The sequence below is a fragment of the Dinoponera quadriceps genome, unplaced genomic scaffold (genome assembly GCF_001313825.1).
Source record: "Dinoponera quadriceps isolate SergipeBrazil2010 unplaced genomic scaffold, ASM131382v1 scaffold405, whole genome shotgun sequence".
NCBI lineage: Eukaryota > Metazoa > Arthropoda > Insecta > Hymenoptera > Formicidae > Dinoponera > Dinoponera quadriceps.
The window spans coordinates 1140953-1156901 of record NW_014554754.1 but is presented as its reverse complement, the minus strand read 5'-3'; the positions used below and the strand labels follow the sequence as shown (position 1 = coordinate 1156901).

General features: G+C 39.2%; 2 protein-coding genes across 7 annotated transcripts in view; one reads left to right on the top strand and one right to left on the bottom strand.

The window, feature by feature from the left end:
• LOC106741312 (glycoprotein 3-alpha-L-fucosyltransferase A) overlaps positions 1–7114 on the bottom strand; it is a 42352-nt gene extending 35238 nt beyond the window's left edge. The window contains exon 1 of the mRNA XM_014613142.1: positions 6790–7114. The gene's annotated coding sequence lies outside the window, so the exon portion shown is untranslated. The remainder of the gene's footprint in view (positions 1–6789) is intronic.
• The window catches only part of LOC106741310, a 38303-nt gene that overhangs the window by 18467 nt on the left and 3887 nt on the right, over positions 1–15949 (top strand). Inside the window, exons 1-8 of one of the 6 annotated variants that reach the window (XM_014613136.1) lie at positions 5294–5312; positions 11351–11731; positions 12344–12675; positions 12804–12993; positions 13230–13390; positions 14878–15158; positions 15245–15479; positions 15666–15858. In XM_014613136.1, coding sequence (XP_014468622.1) covers positions 11401–11731; positions 12344–12675; positions 12804–12993; positions 13230–13390; positions 14878–15158; positions 15245–15479; positions 15666–15858 — 1723 coding nt within the window. In that variant the 5' untranslated portion in view covers positions 5294–5312; positions 11351–11400. The other 5 variants (XM_014613135.1, XM_014613131.1, XM_014613134.1 and 2 more) reach the window with 5 other exon arrangements.

Sequence of the window (15949 nt, the reverse complement as noted above, 5' to 3'; positions counted from 1 at the left end):
CGCACTCTCTCTCTTTCTCGTACACGCACAGAGAAAAGGCTTCTTTAGATTTAGCATTTCTATTTATTTGAGTGAAATTTGTTTCACAGAAACAACACATACTTATACGAAATATTATTCGAGTGAAAATGTTATTGTCTCATTCAAGGAAACTCTATTATTTAATAGAAAGAACGCTATTATTTGAAATAATATCCTTTAAAATAAAATATTATTTGGTTACAATAAATATGTAAAATGAAACAAATAATTTCTTTATAAAAAATTTATCTTTCCTTCCAAACAAATTGTTTATTTAAGATAAAGATACATATTCGTTGAAAAGTCTAACAATCGTACTTATTGATCGAAATGTTAGTTTCTTTGGAGCATGCCAGTGATGAAATTCGTTTCGATGCGATAGAATTGATTAAATTTGAGGGAATCTTCGTCTCAGTGCGCGCGCGCGTAGACGAATATTCGAGATATTTCGAAATCTGTAATTATTTCCTGACCGTTGCGGACCGCCCGCCGATTGCGGTGCAATTCGGGAATATCCTGCTTGTCTAATTACTCCTCAATTTCCGCCTCTTGCGCTCCACTGAATTAACCTTTGACCGTCCTGCCTGATGATTTAAGCGAGCCTCGCGTGCCATCCGCGTTTGCAAATTGTTCCACCGATGCGACGGTGTCCGTTGCCAAACGCTGACCCGACATGAACCTCGCGAGGAGCGTGGATGAAGATGAGGAGCGTGCAGCAATAATGTTGCTTTGCTCGCGTTATATTTTGGGTAAGCGTTTGTTCAGCAGGAAGGTTGAAATATCTTTCTTCTTTTTCGATGAATTTCGCAATCCGTGCTCATATCCAATGGGTGAGTTTGCCGATAATCTTTTCAGGGACGAATTTTTTTAAATTGGAACAAAATGATTTAATTTAATTTCCCTTATTTCGCATTTTATAAATTCTCCAGGCACTTAAATATGATATCTGTTAATTATATATAATGAAATTTCTCTTTCTCGTGGAATTTTCTGGTGGATATTTATTTGCAGAAATATTCGTTACATTTTATCGACAGTGTTCGGCTTGAAGAAGAAAAACTGGAGGTATCTAAACGTACACACGTGTCAGTATCTCCGAAGAGGTTAAATTAATTCTCAGAAAACCGGTTATTCGAAATACGTTTACGTGCGCCTGTGAAAATCGCAGTAACTTTATTGTTTGCTACAACCAATTAAGGCAGTTCGGAATTTCACAAATAATACACGTACGTTTCGAACGAGTGCGCAAAATTTTCGTAATTATACTGAAAAAATGCTACATTCAAGTAAATAATTATTCCAATAATTCTGGGCAAATTTTTACTTGAATTAAATAAATTTTACTTGGATCGAGTAAAAATATATATTATTTCAATATAACCAAAAAGTGTTAAATTCAAGTAACACTTACTTCAATAAAAAATTTGCTCAGGACTATTGGAGTAATTTATTGCTCTAGTATTGGAGTGATTTATTATTATTGTATTTACTTGAATGTAGCACTTTTTTTCAGCGTAGAACTCCAAAGTATTAAACTGATTAAAATTTTTCCCTCCCACCGTTCTTCGACTGATTTGACGAAGAGTCCCGTAGTGATCCTCGGGAAGTCAATTTTCTTATTGGATACCGAGCGCGCTCCGAGACGTTTATCGGGGAAAAAAACCTTGCAATCTCTTTGCTATGGACTATCTCAGACCGCATAAGATAACTTACCGCGAGAATATCACGCGAGTGTCCGAGAGATTACTTTCCGACGTGCGAATTGCTTGAGCATATCTTCGCCGGGAAAATTCGCGCGAGATTCGCAGGATTGCGGTGGGAAAACAACGTCAGTGAAATCGAGTAGCGCACACGTTACTTCCGTTCGCGCGCAACTGCGAAACGTGCGTTGCTTCTTCGATCGAAAATTCACGCCAGCTACTCGGAAGATCCACGATCGAGTATGGATGCGAACCTGTTCGTCGAATGAACACAAACGAGCATTAACGTGAAGGGAGACCTTCAAAAGGGCTGATTTTGTTTGAGCACAATTGAAACCGGTGCCAAATGAAAGCTTATGAAATACTGAAAAAGAATATGTGAGTTTCAAATCCGTCCATATCAGTTCCAAAGAATTTGGCAATTAACGGATGGCGCCAGTGACACTTTCTAAGTGTGCAAATTCAACTAAGTTTAGAGTTATAAAATAATCACCAATAATCAAAGCGTTTTTGCGTTCTACATGCGGGAGTCATAAATGCAATATCATCTTTCAGCATTAAGATTCCGACTAGCTGAAATTCTAAATTTTTCGTGTAGTAACTTTTGCTTACGGCCAAATTTATCATCACTCATATAATCTTTTGAAATGCACACCTAAAGCAATATTTTAATTGTCATCAGACATGTTGGCCCCAGTGTGAATTCTTCGTTAAACGAAGCAACGTTGATAAATAAGCATATCATTCTTCAATGTATGGTCAGCGGCAGAAAAGTTACAACACTTTGTTTCGATGAGTTTCGCAATGCATTTCGTATCCAATAGGAAAATGCATCTCCTGAGAATGACTAATAAACAAATTTCCCTGCTGGATACGGGATGCATTTCAAAGTTTATTTAAAAAAGTGTTGCAACCTTTTCGTTGCTAATTATACCGACACATGAGACCGAACACGTTCGCTAAAGTTCGTTTCTGCTCATTCGCTTGCTCTTGGATTTATAGTTTGGAAAACTCGGCTTTTTTCCCAATTTTCCGCGTATGCTTTCGGTGTTCCTTATTTCGCTTACGGAATAAAATAAACGTGTCAGGTTTCAACCGGACGCACGGGAATTTTTCTAAAAGAATTTCCTCATCCCTTAGAGACGAGAAGCCGAGGGTACCCGCGGGAAAGTAGGGGGAAAACCGGATTTTTTCCGAACCCTCCAAGCTATAGTCTGGATCCACCTGGAGACGCGCGGGCGCGCGGTTTCGTCGAGAGACAGACAATAACCTGCACGTCGCTTGCGCGCACGTTTCCCTGTCATAAAATATCTCGCGAAAAGCGGCATCCGATATGCACGCGGAAAATATGGATATATAAACGTGTAAAACATGCATCTGCATAATGGCCTGCGCGTCGGACTCGGTAGCGTTCCCCCTCGGCTCCCGCCAACGAGAGAGAGAGAGAGAGCGAGAAAGAGAGAGAGAGAGAGAGAAAGAGAATAGCTGTTTTCGCACGGCGACGGCGCAGCGAGCCCGCTTCAAATTTGCGGAATAAATTCGGCCGTTATGCACCGGTGCCGCTATCGCCTTTATCGAGCCACAGTCACGAAAAGGACTGTACCGTCGTACCAGCATGAATCAACCTTCACGCCCACACACACACACACACACACACGCACACACAGCCCGATTCACCCCTTGTGCGGGTTCCGCCGGCAACCACCACAGGGCAGACCCTGCCGCTTTTTCACATCGAAATCCCCCCACGACAAGTGCAGCTCGAAGTAATCGAGTCGGGCCGCGGCCCGTTACTGCATACACACACGTCCGCCACATTCGAAGCCACGACACGCGATCGTAAGCATTGAACTTTTCGCGCAACATCGATGTTTTTCCGACCGTGTCCCGTCGTCCGCCCTCCGAAGAAGGGCGTACCTCGCGAGCTGCTCTCTCGCGAACCTCGTTCGCCGTGCAATAGGGAACACGACGACGAATTGGTCACTCGCGTTCCTCGCGAGCGAAGGAAATCTTGCCGAGCGAGCTGCGAGAGCGCTTATGAAATTGCCGTGCACAGCGAAAAATCAGAAACGGCCCACTGAAATTTTCCATTATTCTTTAACACGTATTTGTGTGCTTTTTTAACGCGCTCATCGTGTCAAAGTAACGCCGAGTTTCAGTGGATCGTTTTGGACGCGAAAGCTTTTACCCTGTTTTTCTGGGTAATTCACGACAATTCGCGGTCTGATGATGAATTAATTATTGTGCAATACTGTTGGTTATTGTTGATGATTTGTTTCGCTACGGTGAAAAACACGGTGGAAAACAGAAGGATTCGCGTAAGACTCTATAAATCAAAAATTCGAAAGAAAACAGGACCCTTTTAAGACCGAGAGCGCGGTAATTGTAGCGCTAATTAATTAATTAAATTCCCTCAGCGGGATGTGAGAAACATCTTGTATACTTGTGTTAAAATCAACTCATGTTAAAAGGATCTTGTGTTAAAAATTTGTAACAAAATCTTGTTAACAAGGATTGATTTTAACACAAGTACAAAATATGTTTATACTATGTACTCGAGTGTTAATTTAACACATTGTGTTCATATCACCTCAATATTTTGTTAAGTCGATATTCAACATATGTGAGTGTTAAGACAACACTTATAAATGTTAAAACGACCCATTTTATACTTCAGTGTCGATTAATATATCATGGATATTAAAATTTTATTTATATTTTTGATATAATCCTTTTCTTATTCTTCAGCACATTCGCCTTGTGTTAAATCAACTTCGAAAATTTGTGTGGACTATTTGGGACATGCGAAATGTGTTAAATTTACCACACAATTTTTTACTGTGTAGAAAATACGGCCCCTTGGCTCCGGAGGGTAGCGGTGCATCTGTTCAGCTCTCGATCGGACGCGCCAAATGCAGATTATTACACGCAGGCTCTGGTCGCATTCATCGCGTTAACGGCACTAAAATTGTCTTCGATAGTGTCTCCCGCGTCTCCCTCTCTTTCTCGCACCTCCCTCTTATATATTTTTCATGCTTCTATTTTCATTTCTTTAAATGTCAAACGCGTGTGTTTGTCACTAATTTTTTTATTTAACGTTTAATCTCGCTTCCATAAGTGATCGCGCTCTTTTAAGATTAATCGGGAATTGGATATTGCGGGACAACGTGAATACCACATCGTTACTTCGTGCAATTTGACTGTTTTTGTGACTTTGTCTTTGCGACATGTGCGATTAAATTTCATCGAATTATACCTTTATCGAGTATTAATAGATACTATTTGTCATTTTTGATTATACGAGATATTATTATTATCGTTATTATCATCATCATTTCCAGCAATGTAAATGCAACGCGCGTGTTATGTAACAGTTATATTGTTGAGTGGGAAATTATAACATCGATGTTATATTACTGTTGGTTGGTGTTTGCCGATTATTATCATTATTATTATTATCATTGTTATTATTATTTTCTCTCACTTTAGCTTAATTGAGACTCTTCGAGAACGCTCAGGCCGATTTGTATTTTCAGTCTACGATTGGCTGGTTAATACTTTTCCAGTCCGATGAAAGCAGCACACGACAAGGTATTAGCCAGTCTCAGCACTCTCCGCGGTTCTAGAAGTGCAGTTCGATGCCGGTGTCGCGAAAGTTCGCGGACGTAGAGTGTATAGTCTCGCGAGAGAGCCGCGCGCGCGATCCTTGACGATGCGTGTCGAGTTGTGAAATAAAGAAAACCGTCGGAAAGGTATAAGTACGAGACGGGGAAAGACAGGTCTCTCTCTCTCTCTCTCTCCCTCTCCCCCCGTGAAACTTTACAACAACGAAGCGGAGTGCAAAGCTGCGAAATAAGCGGAACTATCCCCTTAACTATGCGACGAGAATACCGGCGAGGTGACGAACTCGTAACGCCCGGAACTTTCGTGAAGTAAACGCGCCCGCGCCTCTGGGCGCGTCAATTCGGGAAAAGTCGTTTTCCAAATTAGATGAACATTTGCAAGCTATATCGCGGGGGATCTCGCGAAAAATGGGGTGAAACTAAATTTCAGTCGCCGGAAGAAATGATTATTCGCGGGAATCAGCCTATATGTAAAATAGAATAGTATAAAAGTTCCTTTTATACTATTATTGTGTAGTATATTGCACATACTATTATATGTAAAATAGAAATAGAAATAGTAAAAGTTCCTTTTATAAGGGAAAATAACAGAATTTGACGATCCGTCATGAGAAGATTTATGTTTTTCCTGATCTCGTTTTGTTTTCGGCAGGTATTTCCAACGACCTGATATTTGGGGTTTTATACGGAAAAGTTCCAATTCGTGTAGCTACACGGGGACCAGACAAAAACTCGATTATAGATCGTTTCCTGTCGAGTTTTCGTCTGGTCCCCAGATAACAGATAATCAATTACTAACCGACCTTTTCTTTCCGTGTGTGATTACACGAAATCTGTTCTACATAAAATCAGCATTAAATTTAAATTGCCAAAACATCGTTCTGCAATTATATGTTAAAAAAACATTTATCTCTTTCTCTCTCTCTCTCTCTCTCAATCTCTACGCACGTAAACTTACCGTAACTTCATTATTTACCACGGCCAATGGCAATTCCGAATTTGACGAATGACACACAGTAATATACGCATATACGTGGCCAAGCGATTGTGCAAAATTCTCGCGTCTAGAACTTCAAGGTGCGACTGAGTGAAATTTTTGTCATTTCCATTGTGCTCTAACGTCGCGCTCGAAAGACCCGTTTGTACATTTCCGTGAGAGAAAGGCCGACCGAAAATACCTGGAATCCAAGTTTCTCACGTTTGTGTGCGTGAATACAGATTTACGATGCATTTCACGGAAGGGTCGGACCCCTCGTCAGATATATAAGATAAAACACGAGCTGTGTTAATTCTCGGGGGCTTCGTTTGCAGCAGCGTATTCGTATGGAATGCGCTCAGGATCGCGTCCGGTTCGCGTTGACACCCCGGTCGGAACCACCGTCGGAAAGCCACCCTCATCGGTAGAGGAGCTCGCTGTAAAAGGCGACAAGGAAGGACTCACTCACCAGAGCTCCGAACCACGTGGTTGACTGTCGCGTTGAGTCCTGCAGGAACGACCGACGGGGATGGATGCGGGACGACCACGACGTTGCGCTCGGCTCGGTCACATGTCACAGAGTCCTTCGGCTCGTGCACAGGGGGATGGACGCGCGGGCTTGCTCATCCCCGTGTAATCGGGCAGGTCACGTTGTGCAGACGGCCGGCCCAACCCGTCGCTTGTATCGTTTCGGCGCTGACTCCCCTCTTCCTCTTCCTCCTCGTCAACTACCCTCCGCGACCGGCTCGCGCATCGCTCCTTCTCCCTTTCGTGGACGACCCGCGGGAAGAGCGCCCTCGTATGCCCCTCTGACTCCCACCAGGCCAACCCCCAGGACTATACCCGATACTACCGACGCGACCGGGGGGTAAAATCCATAAGGCGCGCGTCTGCGCCCTGGCAGCGCGGGTTGAGCGCTCGTCGGCGCCGAAACGCGTCGAAACACCCGCTGCATGGTTGGCGGCCCGCTCGTGCCGCCAGGAGGAATAGTAAAGCTCGTGTCAGACCGCGTATCGACAATCAAAGATCGTGAATCGGGCCGAGAAGTTGCACCAATCGTGGACACCCTCGGTCTCGTCGCGCTCGCCCATGATTGGCTGCAACACCTTGAGTCGCATTCTTCGATTTACAATGCACTTTGACACGGGTATAAGACGGATGCGTGCGAGAAGTCGCGATATTCTTCCCTGCCGCGAACAACAGGCGAAATTCGGCGGGTTGAAATAACGATAAGATGCTTTCAGGGAGTATTTCGCAGCTTGGGGCCTTTAATTTTTGAAAATATTTTCAAATGTATCATTTACTTATTTCTTACGATGTTACACGAGGATCCATCGGGATTTGCGAGATATCTGAAGAAGTTTGTCAAGTTGCACGGGAAAATCACAATCGTATGAGATTTACATCATTTAAAAGCATGGATTTTTTCCCTTTAATTTGCACGTTCCCGTAGATTTCGGCACGATCTTTTTCATCGAGTTATTTAACGTTGAAGCAAAAAGTGTTCTTTCGACCATTCGATCATTCATAGAGAGTGAGTGAATTAATATATGACGTTCGATAAAAAATTAATATATAGTTTAAATTAATATAAAGTTCTCCGTTTAAAATACTCTTGTCCTATTTGTGATATAAATAATTTTTCGATATTAAAGTTTAACTGAAAAGGAGAGATTGAAAATTGAATTATCGTCGCTTCTTATTTAACTCGATATTTCTTAAAGAAACGACACAATGTTATCATTTTAATATGTTTCAAAATTAGAGACTTTAAATTATAAAGTGTTTTTCGAACCATGTTGGCATTATCGTTTTTTACGAAGACAGAATGTTGAACTTTTTCATGATCAATTTTTCATAATCTTTCGAAAAAAGTGATTCTTTAATAATTAATATTTATTTTGCTCAATGATATATGAGAAATGAGTAAAGTTTAATGAGTTGCAACTTCGGCCAAATATTCATAATGTAGTGGTTAAGGTAACATTTTAAAGAATCTCTGATTTTCATATATGTGTTCAAATATTATGTCTACTACACTTTTTACGATGATACATAAAAGTAAATTGAAATTCGTCGAGTGGAAATATTTTTTATAAAGTTTGTCAAATTATACCGAGTAAAANNNTACCGAGTAAAAAAATCAACAAATAGGATTTACACGATTTGAAACTATGAACTTCTTTCTTTAATTTATTCGGAGATTACGGTGCGATTTTTTTTATCGAATTATTTAATGATGAAGCAAAAATGATACTTTAATCAGTCACAGTAAGCGAACGAATATACAACATCGATATGCAACATTCTCTAAGCAATGAATAAGCAAAAGCATAAACTTTTTCCTTTTGAAAATTCATTTATCAAATTTTTTATAAAAGTTAATTTCCAATATAATAATTTTCAATATAATAATTCAAGTTAATTTTTAATATAATAAATAATTCATCTGATAGATGTGGTTAAAAATGAAATGATCTATTGAATGATCTGACTATTTCTCATTAAACTCGATATACTTTGGCAATAAACAATAATAGCGTTATGAATTTAATATATTTGGAAAGAATAGAAATTTCAAACTTTAAAATACTTCTCGAATTATCTCGTTATCATCATTTTTGTCGAAGTTACAATCTGTTGAATTTCGTTTATGTTTCTATATAAGAGAAATGTGCTTCTGACCAGCTTTCAAGTTATACTACTTGGGAAATAAAAGAAACACCTAGAGACGAACAAAATCATCGATGTTTGAGGAATATCGATACTTACTCATTGAAGATGGTGTTACGTCCATCTAGAGAAAATGTTAGGAGCTTTAGAAATATTTATCTGACAGCGAATCGACACATCCGATAAACTCGTACGATGCATCCTCAGTGAGTAAACGTCGATGTTTCAAACATCGGTGATTTCACTCAATCTTGATCAAAAGTACCTGATTTACGACCTCAAATCATCGACAAATATGATAGCGCCCCGTAGCGGAGACTTTGGAACTAAGAGTCGATGCGCCTAACTTAAGCTCGTATCACACTAGCGCTTGGCGATTGCGTCTATGATTGTCTCTTAACCAATCAGAAAGAAGCTATTGGCGATTTGATTGGTCAAGAGACAATCGTAGACTTCAAATGTTGTATCGCTCGTTTCGTTGGCTACGAAACATCTCAAGATGAACTTAAGGTAGTCTTAAATATTACATCCGATTGTGAATACTAGTCTATAAATACCGATCATAGTTAGTGTGGCGCTCTCGCATTGTGTGATTGACGCACAACTGTCGACCAACCAATGGGGAAAGACTCACCGATCGCTGGACAGAAATATCGAAACATGCTGGAAGTAGAATTTGAGAACTTCAAAGAGTATTCGAACTCGCCCTGTGAAACTATTCGATACTATAACTATTCGATGGAAAATTAATCATGATCATCGTCTGAATAAGAAGTAACTGTGACAGAAATAAAACGTATGTGCATAATCATTTTTTTTATATAATGAGAGTCCTACACGAGGAATTTTGAGATCATGGTATGATTTAACAGTGGTCTAGTTTCCACCGAAACCTTCAATCTGCTTCTACTTCGCACCTAACGCGGTGTAGAACGGAATTTAAGTCGATGGAAACGCAACTAATCTTCTTCACTACTATTACTCTATTTTCAATGGAAACATCATGCTACATTATCTCCGCACTCAAGTAGAATCGGATTGGAGGCTTTGGTGGAAACTAGACCAGTGAGTCAGACGCTTCTTGTATTTCCCAAGTAGTACGAGGCCTTTTTTTACAGCTGCACTGCTGAACTCAAACAATAAGTTGAAGTGAGACAAATATTTGTTTCCTCACTTCAACTCATTTCACCAGTTCAGCAGTCCAGCTATAAAGAACAGACCGATTGACGTCATCTTGACAGCTAAGTGGAACAAAAAATCATCGGAGTCAAATTGACCTTTGTTTTTGTTCTACTTAGGTGTCATGATCAAGAAAAATGATTCTGGAAGCATCTCATTATCATATCAGAAACATCTCCAGTAAATAAAAAAAACACCAAGTCAATCTTTTGAAACACCGACTTTATATGAATTTTGTCAACATTTTGACATAATATTTCATAAGTGTTTTTAAACTTGATAATATAATATCCCTAAGTATTAAAATTATAGTATAGAAATATTATTTTTAACGTTTGAATAAATTATTAACAATGACGTTATATACACGACATTAAGAATTACATATTCGAAAATGTTGCATGTTACAAAATATTGTGTGATAGCATTGTGTTAATGATTTCTCGCTTATTAGACTGATCACGTTACTTACGCTGTCGCATTTTCCAGTGGTACCACTGGCACAAACTTTCTTTCTATCAAGGAATTTCAAAGAATCGGATATTGCGCGCCCTAAGAACGGCGCAGCTATAACCCCAAATGCGGGACTGTTCTAACGGAGGTAAGAGAAGTACGGCTCGTCGAGCGTAACGAGAGAGAGAAAGAGAGAAAGAAAGAAAGAGAAAGAAAGAGAGAGAGAGAGAGCACACCTTTGCGCTCGGACTCGAATATCGAAGGAAGTATTTTCGAAGGAAGTTCCTTCGCTTCGCGGCAATCCGCACACGCGTCTGCGTTCACGTTGCTTCGCGCCGTTAATATTTCACGCGTTCGATCGAACTAACGGAAGACATTGCGGAAGCGTTGCGAAAGAATAACAGCCGGATCGAAAGGTCGCGATTCTAAACCGTATCTTTTACGCCCGTTCGCTGTGCGTGGCGTTTGACGCGCGAGGATCGCGATCGCGCTACCTTTCGCGGGCAGCAACCAAAGAGAAGTCGAGAAGTTGCGTGTAAGTCGGACGTAAGAAGTCGACGAGACCTCGTTAGACGAGGTGCCGGTGCTGTACGGTGCTTGCTAATGCGAGTGTTTCGTGACTCCTCCTTGCTCAGTCACCGCGTTACGTCATGTAATCACTGTCGATAGCGCGTCCGATAGACGTTTCCTCGCTCGCATTAATCGACTCTATTATTTCCGCGTAGAACGAGCCCGTTGAACGTACGACAGTTGCCGATCGACCCGAGATTCCCAAATGGAGGCTATGAACTGCGAGAAGTCGGACGATACCGTGAAACATCCGAATAATACCGTGGAAGAGCCGGATAACGCGACGGTACCATCGGATAATGTCGCGGAACAGCCGGACGACACCGTAGAACAGCCGGACAATATCGTAGAACAGCCGGACAACACCGTGGGACAGCCGGACAACACCGTGGAACAACCGGACGATACCATAGAACAGTCGGATAATACTGTAGAACAGCCGGATGCCACAGTGGAACAGCTGGACAGTGTCGTGGAACAGCCTGAGGATACTGTGGAGCGAATGGACACCACCGAGCAGAATCCTGAGACCAGTGGTATAATGTAGAATTTAGTCTTAAAAAGTGTCGCCGAGTATTATTCGCAATTTGTAACATATATATGCAGATGAGACGAAGAATTTAATGTCACACGACAATTGCACGACAATTGAAGATACCTCAAAAAGAACGCGTTCTTTGAAAGGATATTCCAGATGAAAGTTATAGGATAACCTTGGGTATTAAGGTTACATCAGGATCATGTTGAATTTTTCAAACAGTAACTTGCATTTCTTATCACGTATTCTTGTAGCTGATGTCGAGATGTTTTCAAAATCGATTACATTTAGTTTCCATCAAGGACTCTATGAATTATAAGCTATTTGAAGTTGAGGTATTGGCATTATTCCAGGTGTACAATGTGGGGATTACACGGTCAAATCGTTATATCTGATAGGAAAGAATTTCCTTGATTAGAAAAAGAATAATTTGCATAACATAAAAACAACATTCTGTAATTTAGTCTCACGAAGCAATTTTATTTTCATATTGTGCAATTAAAGAACAGGAGCTATATATGTTAGCTGTGATAAATTTTGCAGCATGAAAAGTACACTATCTATTGACGATGCTCTTTATTTATGGCATAGAATATATGTATATTTGTAGGCAATGTAACATCTCACACTGAAAACAAAGATGAACCAATGCAAGTAGAAGATGATGAGCGAGCTAAGAATGATTCTGCTGACTTGGTCATTGATATCGGTTTAGACACACAATTAGATACACATAAGGACGTAACAGACGAAGATGTGATGCATCATTTGGATGTAATAGAAAATATTGAATTGGATCCTGAGACGTTTTGTATGGATAAATCTACAGAGAATGATAATGAAGTTGTGGCTATTAAAAGTGAGGAAGAAGAACAGATGCAGCAGGATGAAGTGAATGGAGAAGACAAAGGAGGGGTAGAAGAGAATTGGTATAAGAAAAAGGTAGAATATTTTAGAATCTTTTCATTTTCAATCAAGCTTCATTGTTAAATTAAATCAGTTCCGGAAACTACTTTAAATTAATACACGGATATTGTGATTATTAAGTTAGAAAAAAACATTCTTTCTAGATTGCAGATAAAGAAGCGCTTGTTAAAGAAAGACTCTCAAAATTAGCTCGAGTTTTAGGAATTACTTATCCTCATTATGAAAAATGGTTAGAGAGAATAGAAAAGAAAGAAGGATCGCCTATGTGCAAGCTGGATCCATTTCGACGTTGTCTATTAGACAAGCCACATACAAACCGATGGAAGTTTGAATGTGAGTATAAAAAGAAATGGTTAATGCTCTGGAAATATTTGATCATGTTGAAATTGTTTGAAATATTCTTGAGATCCCCCGCGCTTTAGTATACATCTCATGTATATCATGCAGTGTAATAAAACTTGCCTTTTTTTATTAGATATCTTTTTTATCAAATAACGGTGTTGTCAAGAATATATGATATTTAATATTTTTTTCATAAACATGTGATAAATACAATATGGCATGTTTAGGCATCAGAAAAGATGTACAGGTAACTGTGAAAGAAGAAGAAAAATCGGAATCTTCCAATAAAAGTTACAAAACAGTCTGGAGCCTTGAACCAACGTCGGCATGGGGTGTTGATATCCATAACACGTCCGAATTTCCATCGTTTGTATTAAAAGCTGTCAAGGTATATCTTTTATATTTAGAAAAATTTCATTTTTTTTTCCTTTTCCACCTAAAACAATGGGTTTTCTGGTTAATCTACTACATCTTTACAATACGAAAATGATTCAGCATTAAGTTAGTTTTTATATCAGTTGTATATATTGAATATCTACTATCCTAAAAGTGGAAACAGATCTGCATAATTATGAGCAGTAATTATTCATGTGCGAGCTTCTATAAACTATGGAGTGATTCTGTGTACAAGATGCTATATATAGATATGTACATAATACGATAAAAGGACATATACGAGTAAAATAAGAAGAATCTGTAAAAATATAATTTCTATACTATTGCATACGCAATAGAATGAATTTCTGGCACTTACGAAAATATTATCATTGTCGCAAGTTTGTCAAAATATCAGCAAAAATAATGACAACATCGATGTCATATTTCATCATGGAAGACGTGCAATTTTTTCTTTGTAAAAAAATCGGCACGTTAAAATAATGTCTTAAAAGAACACAAAAAAGAAGGATAAAGAATTTGCAATATGTATTATTAATACATATTGTTGTCGATATTATTGTCGACATAAAACTGTTAAACAGTGATATATATATCTGATTTAGATATCTTCTGATATTATACCGTTGCTCTAAACGGTCATGAATATATTTTGTACGCAAAAATGAAAGAGAAAAGTGACTGAAAAAAAAATATAAGGACTAGAAATATAGACACACGTATGATGCATCTTAATACTAATAATTATTTGTAACGTGACACAACGTCTGTTGTTTACAAATATAATTAACCATGCAAACAAGGAAATTTATGATGCAAATGATGCGTATGTAATTTTGAAAATATGGCTTAAATTAAGTCTGGAATAATGCGGATAACCATGTACAATACAATGAGAGTTTGATTAAATAAGACAATGAAAACATGCAAAATACTCACAGATTTTTGGTATCTACAACGTAGATTCCGCACATTTGACTGTAAACCAGTCTCGTGTACATGAACTTGCATGAGTTTGCCAAAGAGTTAAAAAGCATTTCTACGAGAGATAAATGAATAACATGGAGTAATAATCATGAAATAGCCCAAAAACTGAGAAAGCAAGATTTATCTATAAGATAAATTGATAACATGAAATAATAATAAATGAAAAATAAATGCTATATATATATATATAATACAATTTTCTAGTTGTATGTAACAACGATAAATTGCAACAACTGATATCGTGCTTCCGCAAATCTTAAACAATTTAGCTCTTATAAATGTGTGTGTATATACATATATATATATATATATATATATATAGATACACGTACATATACATGTATACGTGTACCATTTACGTGGTATACATTTTCAAAACATATATGTGTAGATATAAATTACTTAACGCGCGAAGAAGCATCACATCAGTTAGATATAAGGGAAATTACACATTTGCCGATATAATATCGACCGTTATATTGGCGTTATTAGATATTTGAAGATTTTCTTCAAACAACAATAACGTCGCCGGACGACGCCGCAACGGCGTCTGATGAAAATTTATCGAACGACACATCTTCGGATGTCGATTCAGTGCAAAATCAAATGTGGATGTGGCTGTTAGTGCGTTGCAATAGCATGGGCGAGCTCATGCTTTTTGCAACTGGGAAGAACATCAGTCGCAGTACTCTGGACCGTCTGAAACAGATATACGAGTCGGGTCAGGGGAAAGATTGCAATGTCAAATCTCTGTATTGCAAATCGCTGAACAAGTAAGAGCTCGACATATACACACACAAGACAGAGAACTCTGCTCTGATTGGCGGAAATCTGCAATCTCTCATTGCATTCGTTTCAGATGCGCCAATAATAAGATCATTACAAACACGACGTTCTTAGTGGGAGCAGAAGCTCTAGACGAAGTCGTCGGTGGTCTGAAAGTGCAGCTCTCGCCAAAGACCAACTTTTGGTCGAACGCTGCCGGCGCGTTGAACGTAGCCAAAGCAGTCATGGACATGCTTAAGCCTACGTCGAAAGTAACAATACTCGAAATCGGCTGTGGCATTGGCGTAGTCGGACTTATGATGGCATCTGTAAGTACAACACACAAGTTAAGCTCACACGGGACGCGTAACGTAAGCGAATATCTCTTATTAAGCGAACGGCACAATTGACGTGTACTATCGTATCCGTATGTGTCGTGCGCGCACACACGAAAACGCGACTGAATCGAACGAACTAACAAGACGATTAATCTACCGCTATTGCTATTGTAACAGAAATGTCTGGAAGTGATAGGAGTTGATTCACCATCGGAAATTGAAGAAGCCGAAATAACGTGTGACTTGAATAACATTACGAACGCGTCTTTTATAATGGGCTCGCCGGCCGACGTGGTGAATAAAATAAGTGCCGCCGTGAAAAATCGCGTGACTTACGCCATAGTCAACGCGAACACCAATATGGGCAGAGGTATGCAAATACATCATCGATCCTAAATCCTTAATCGTTACGTTATTCCTAGCTAATTATCCCGGCGAATTAACGTTAACTTAGTAGCGTC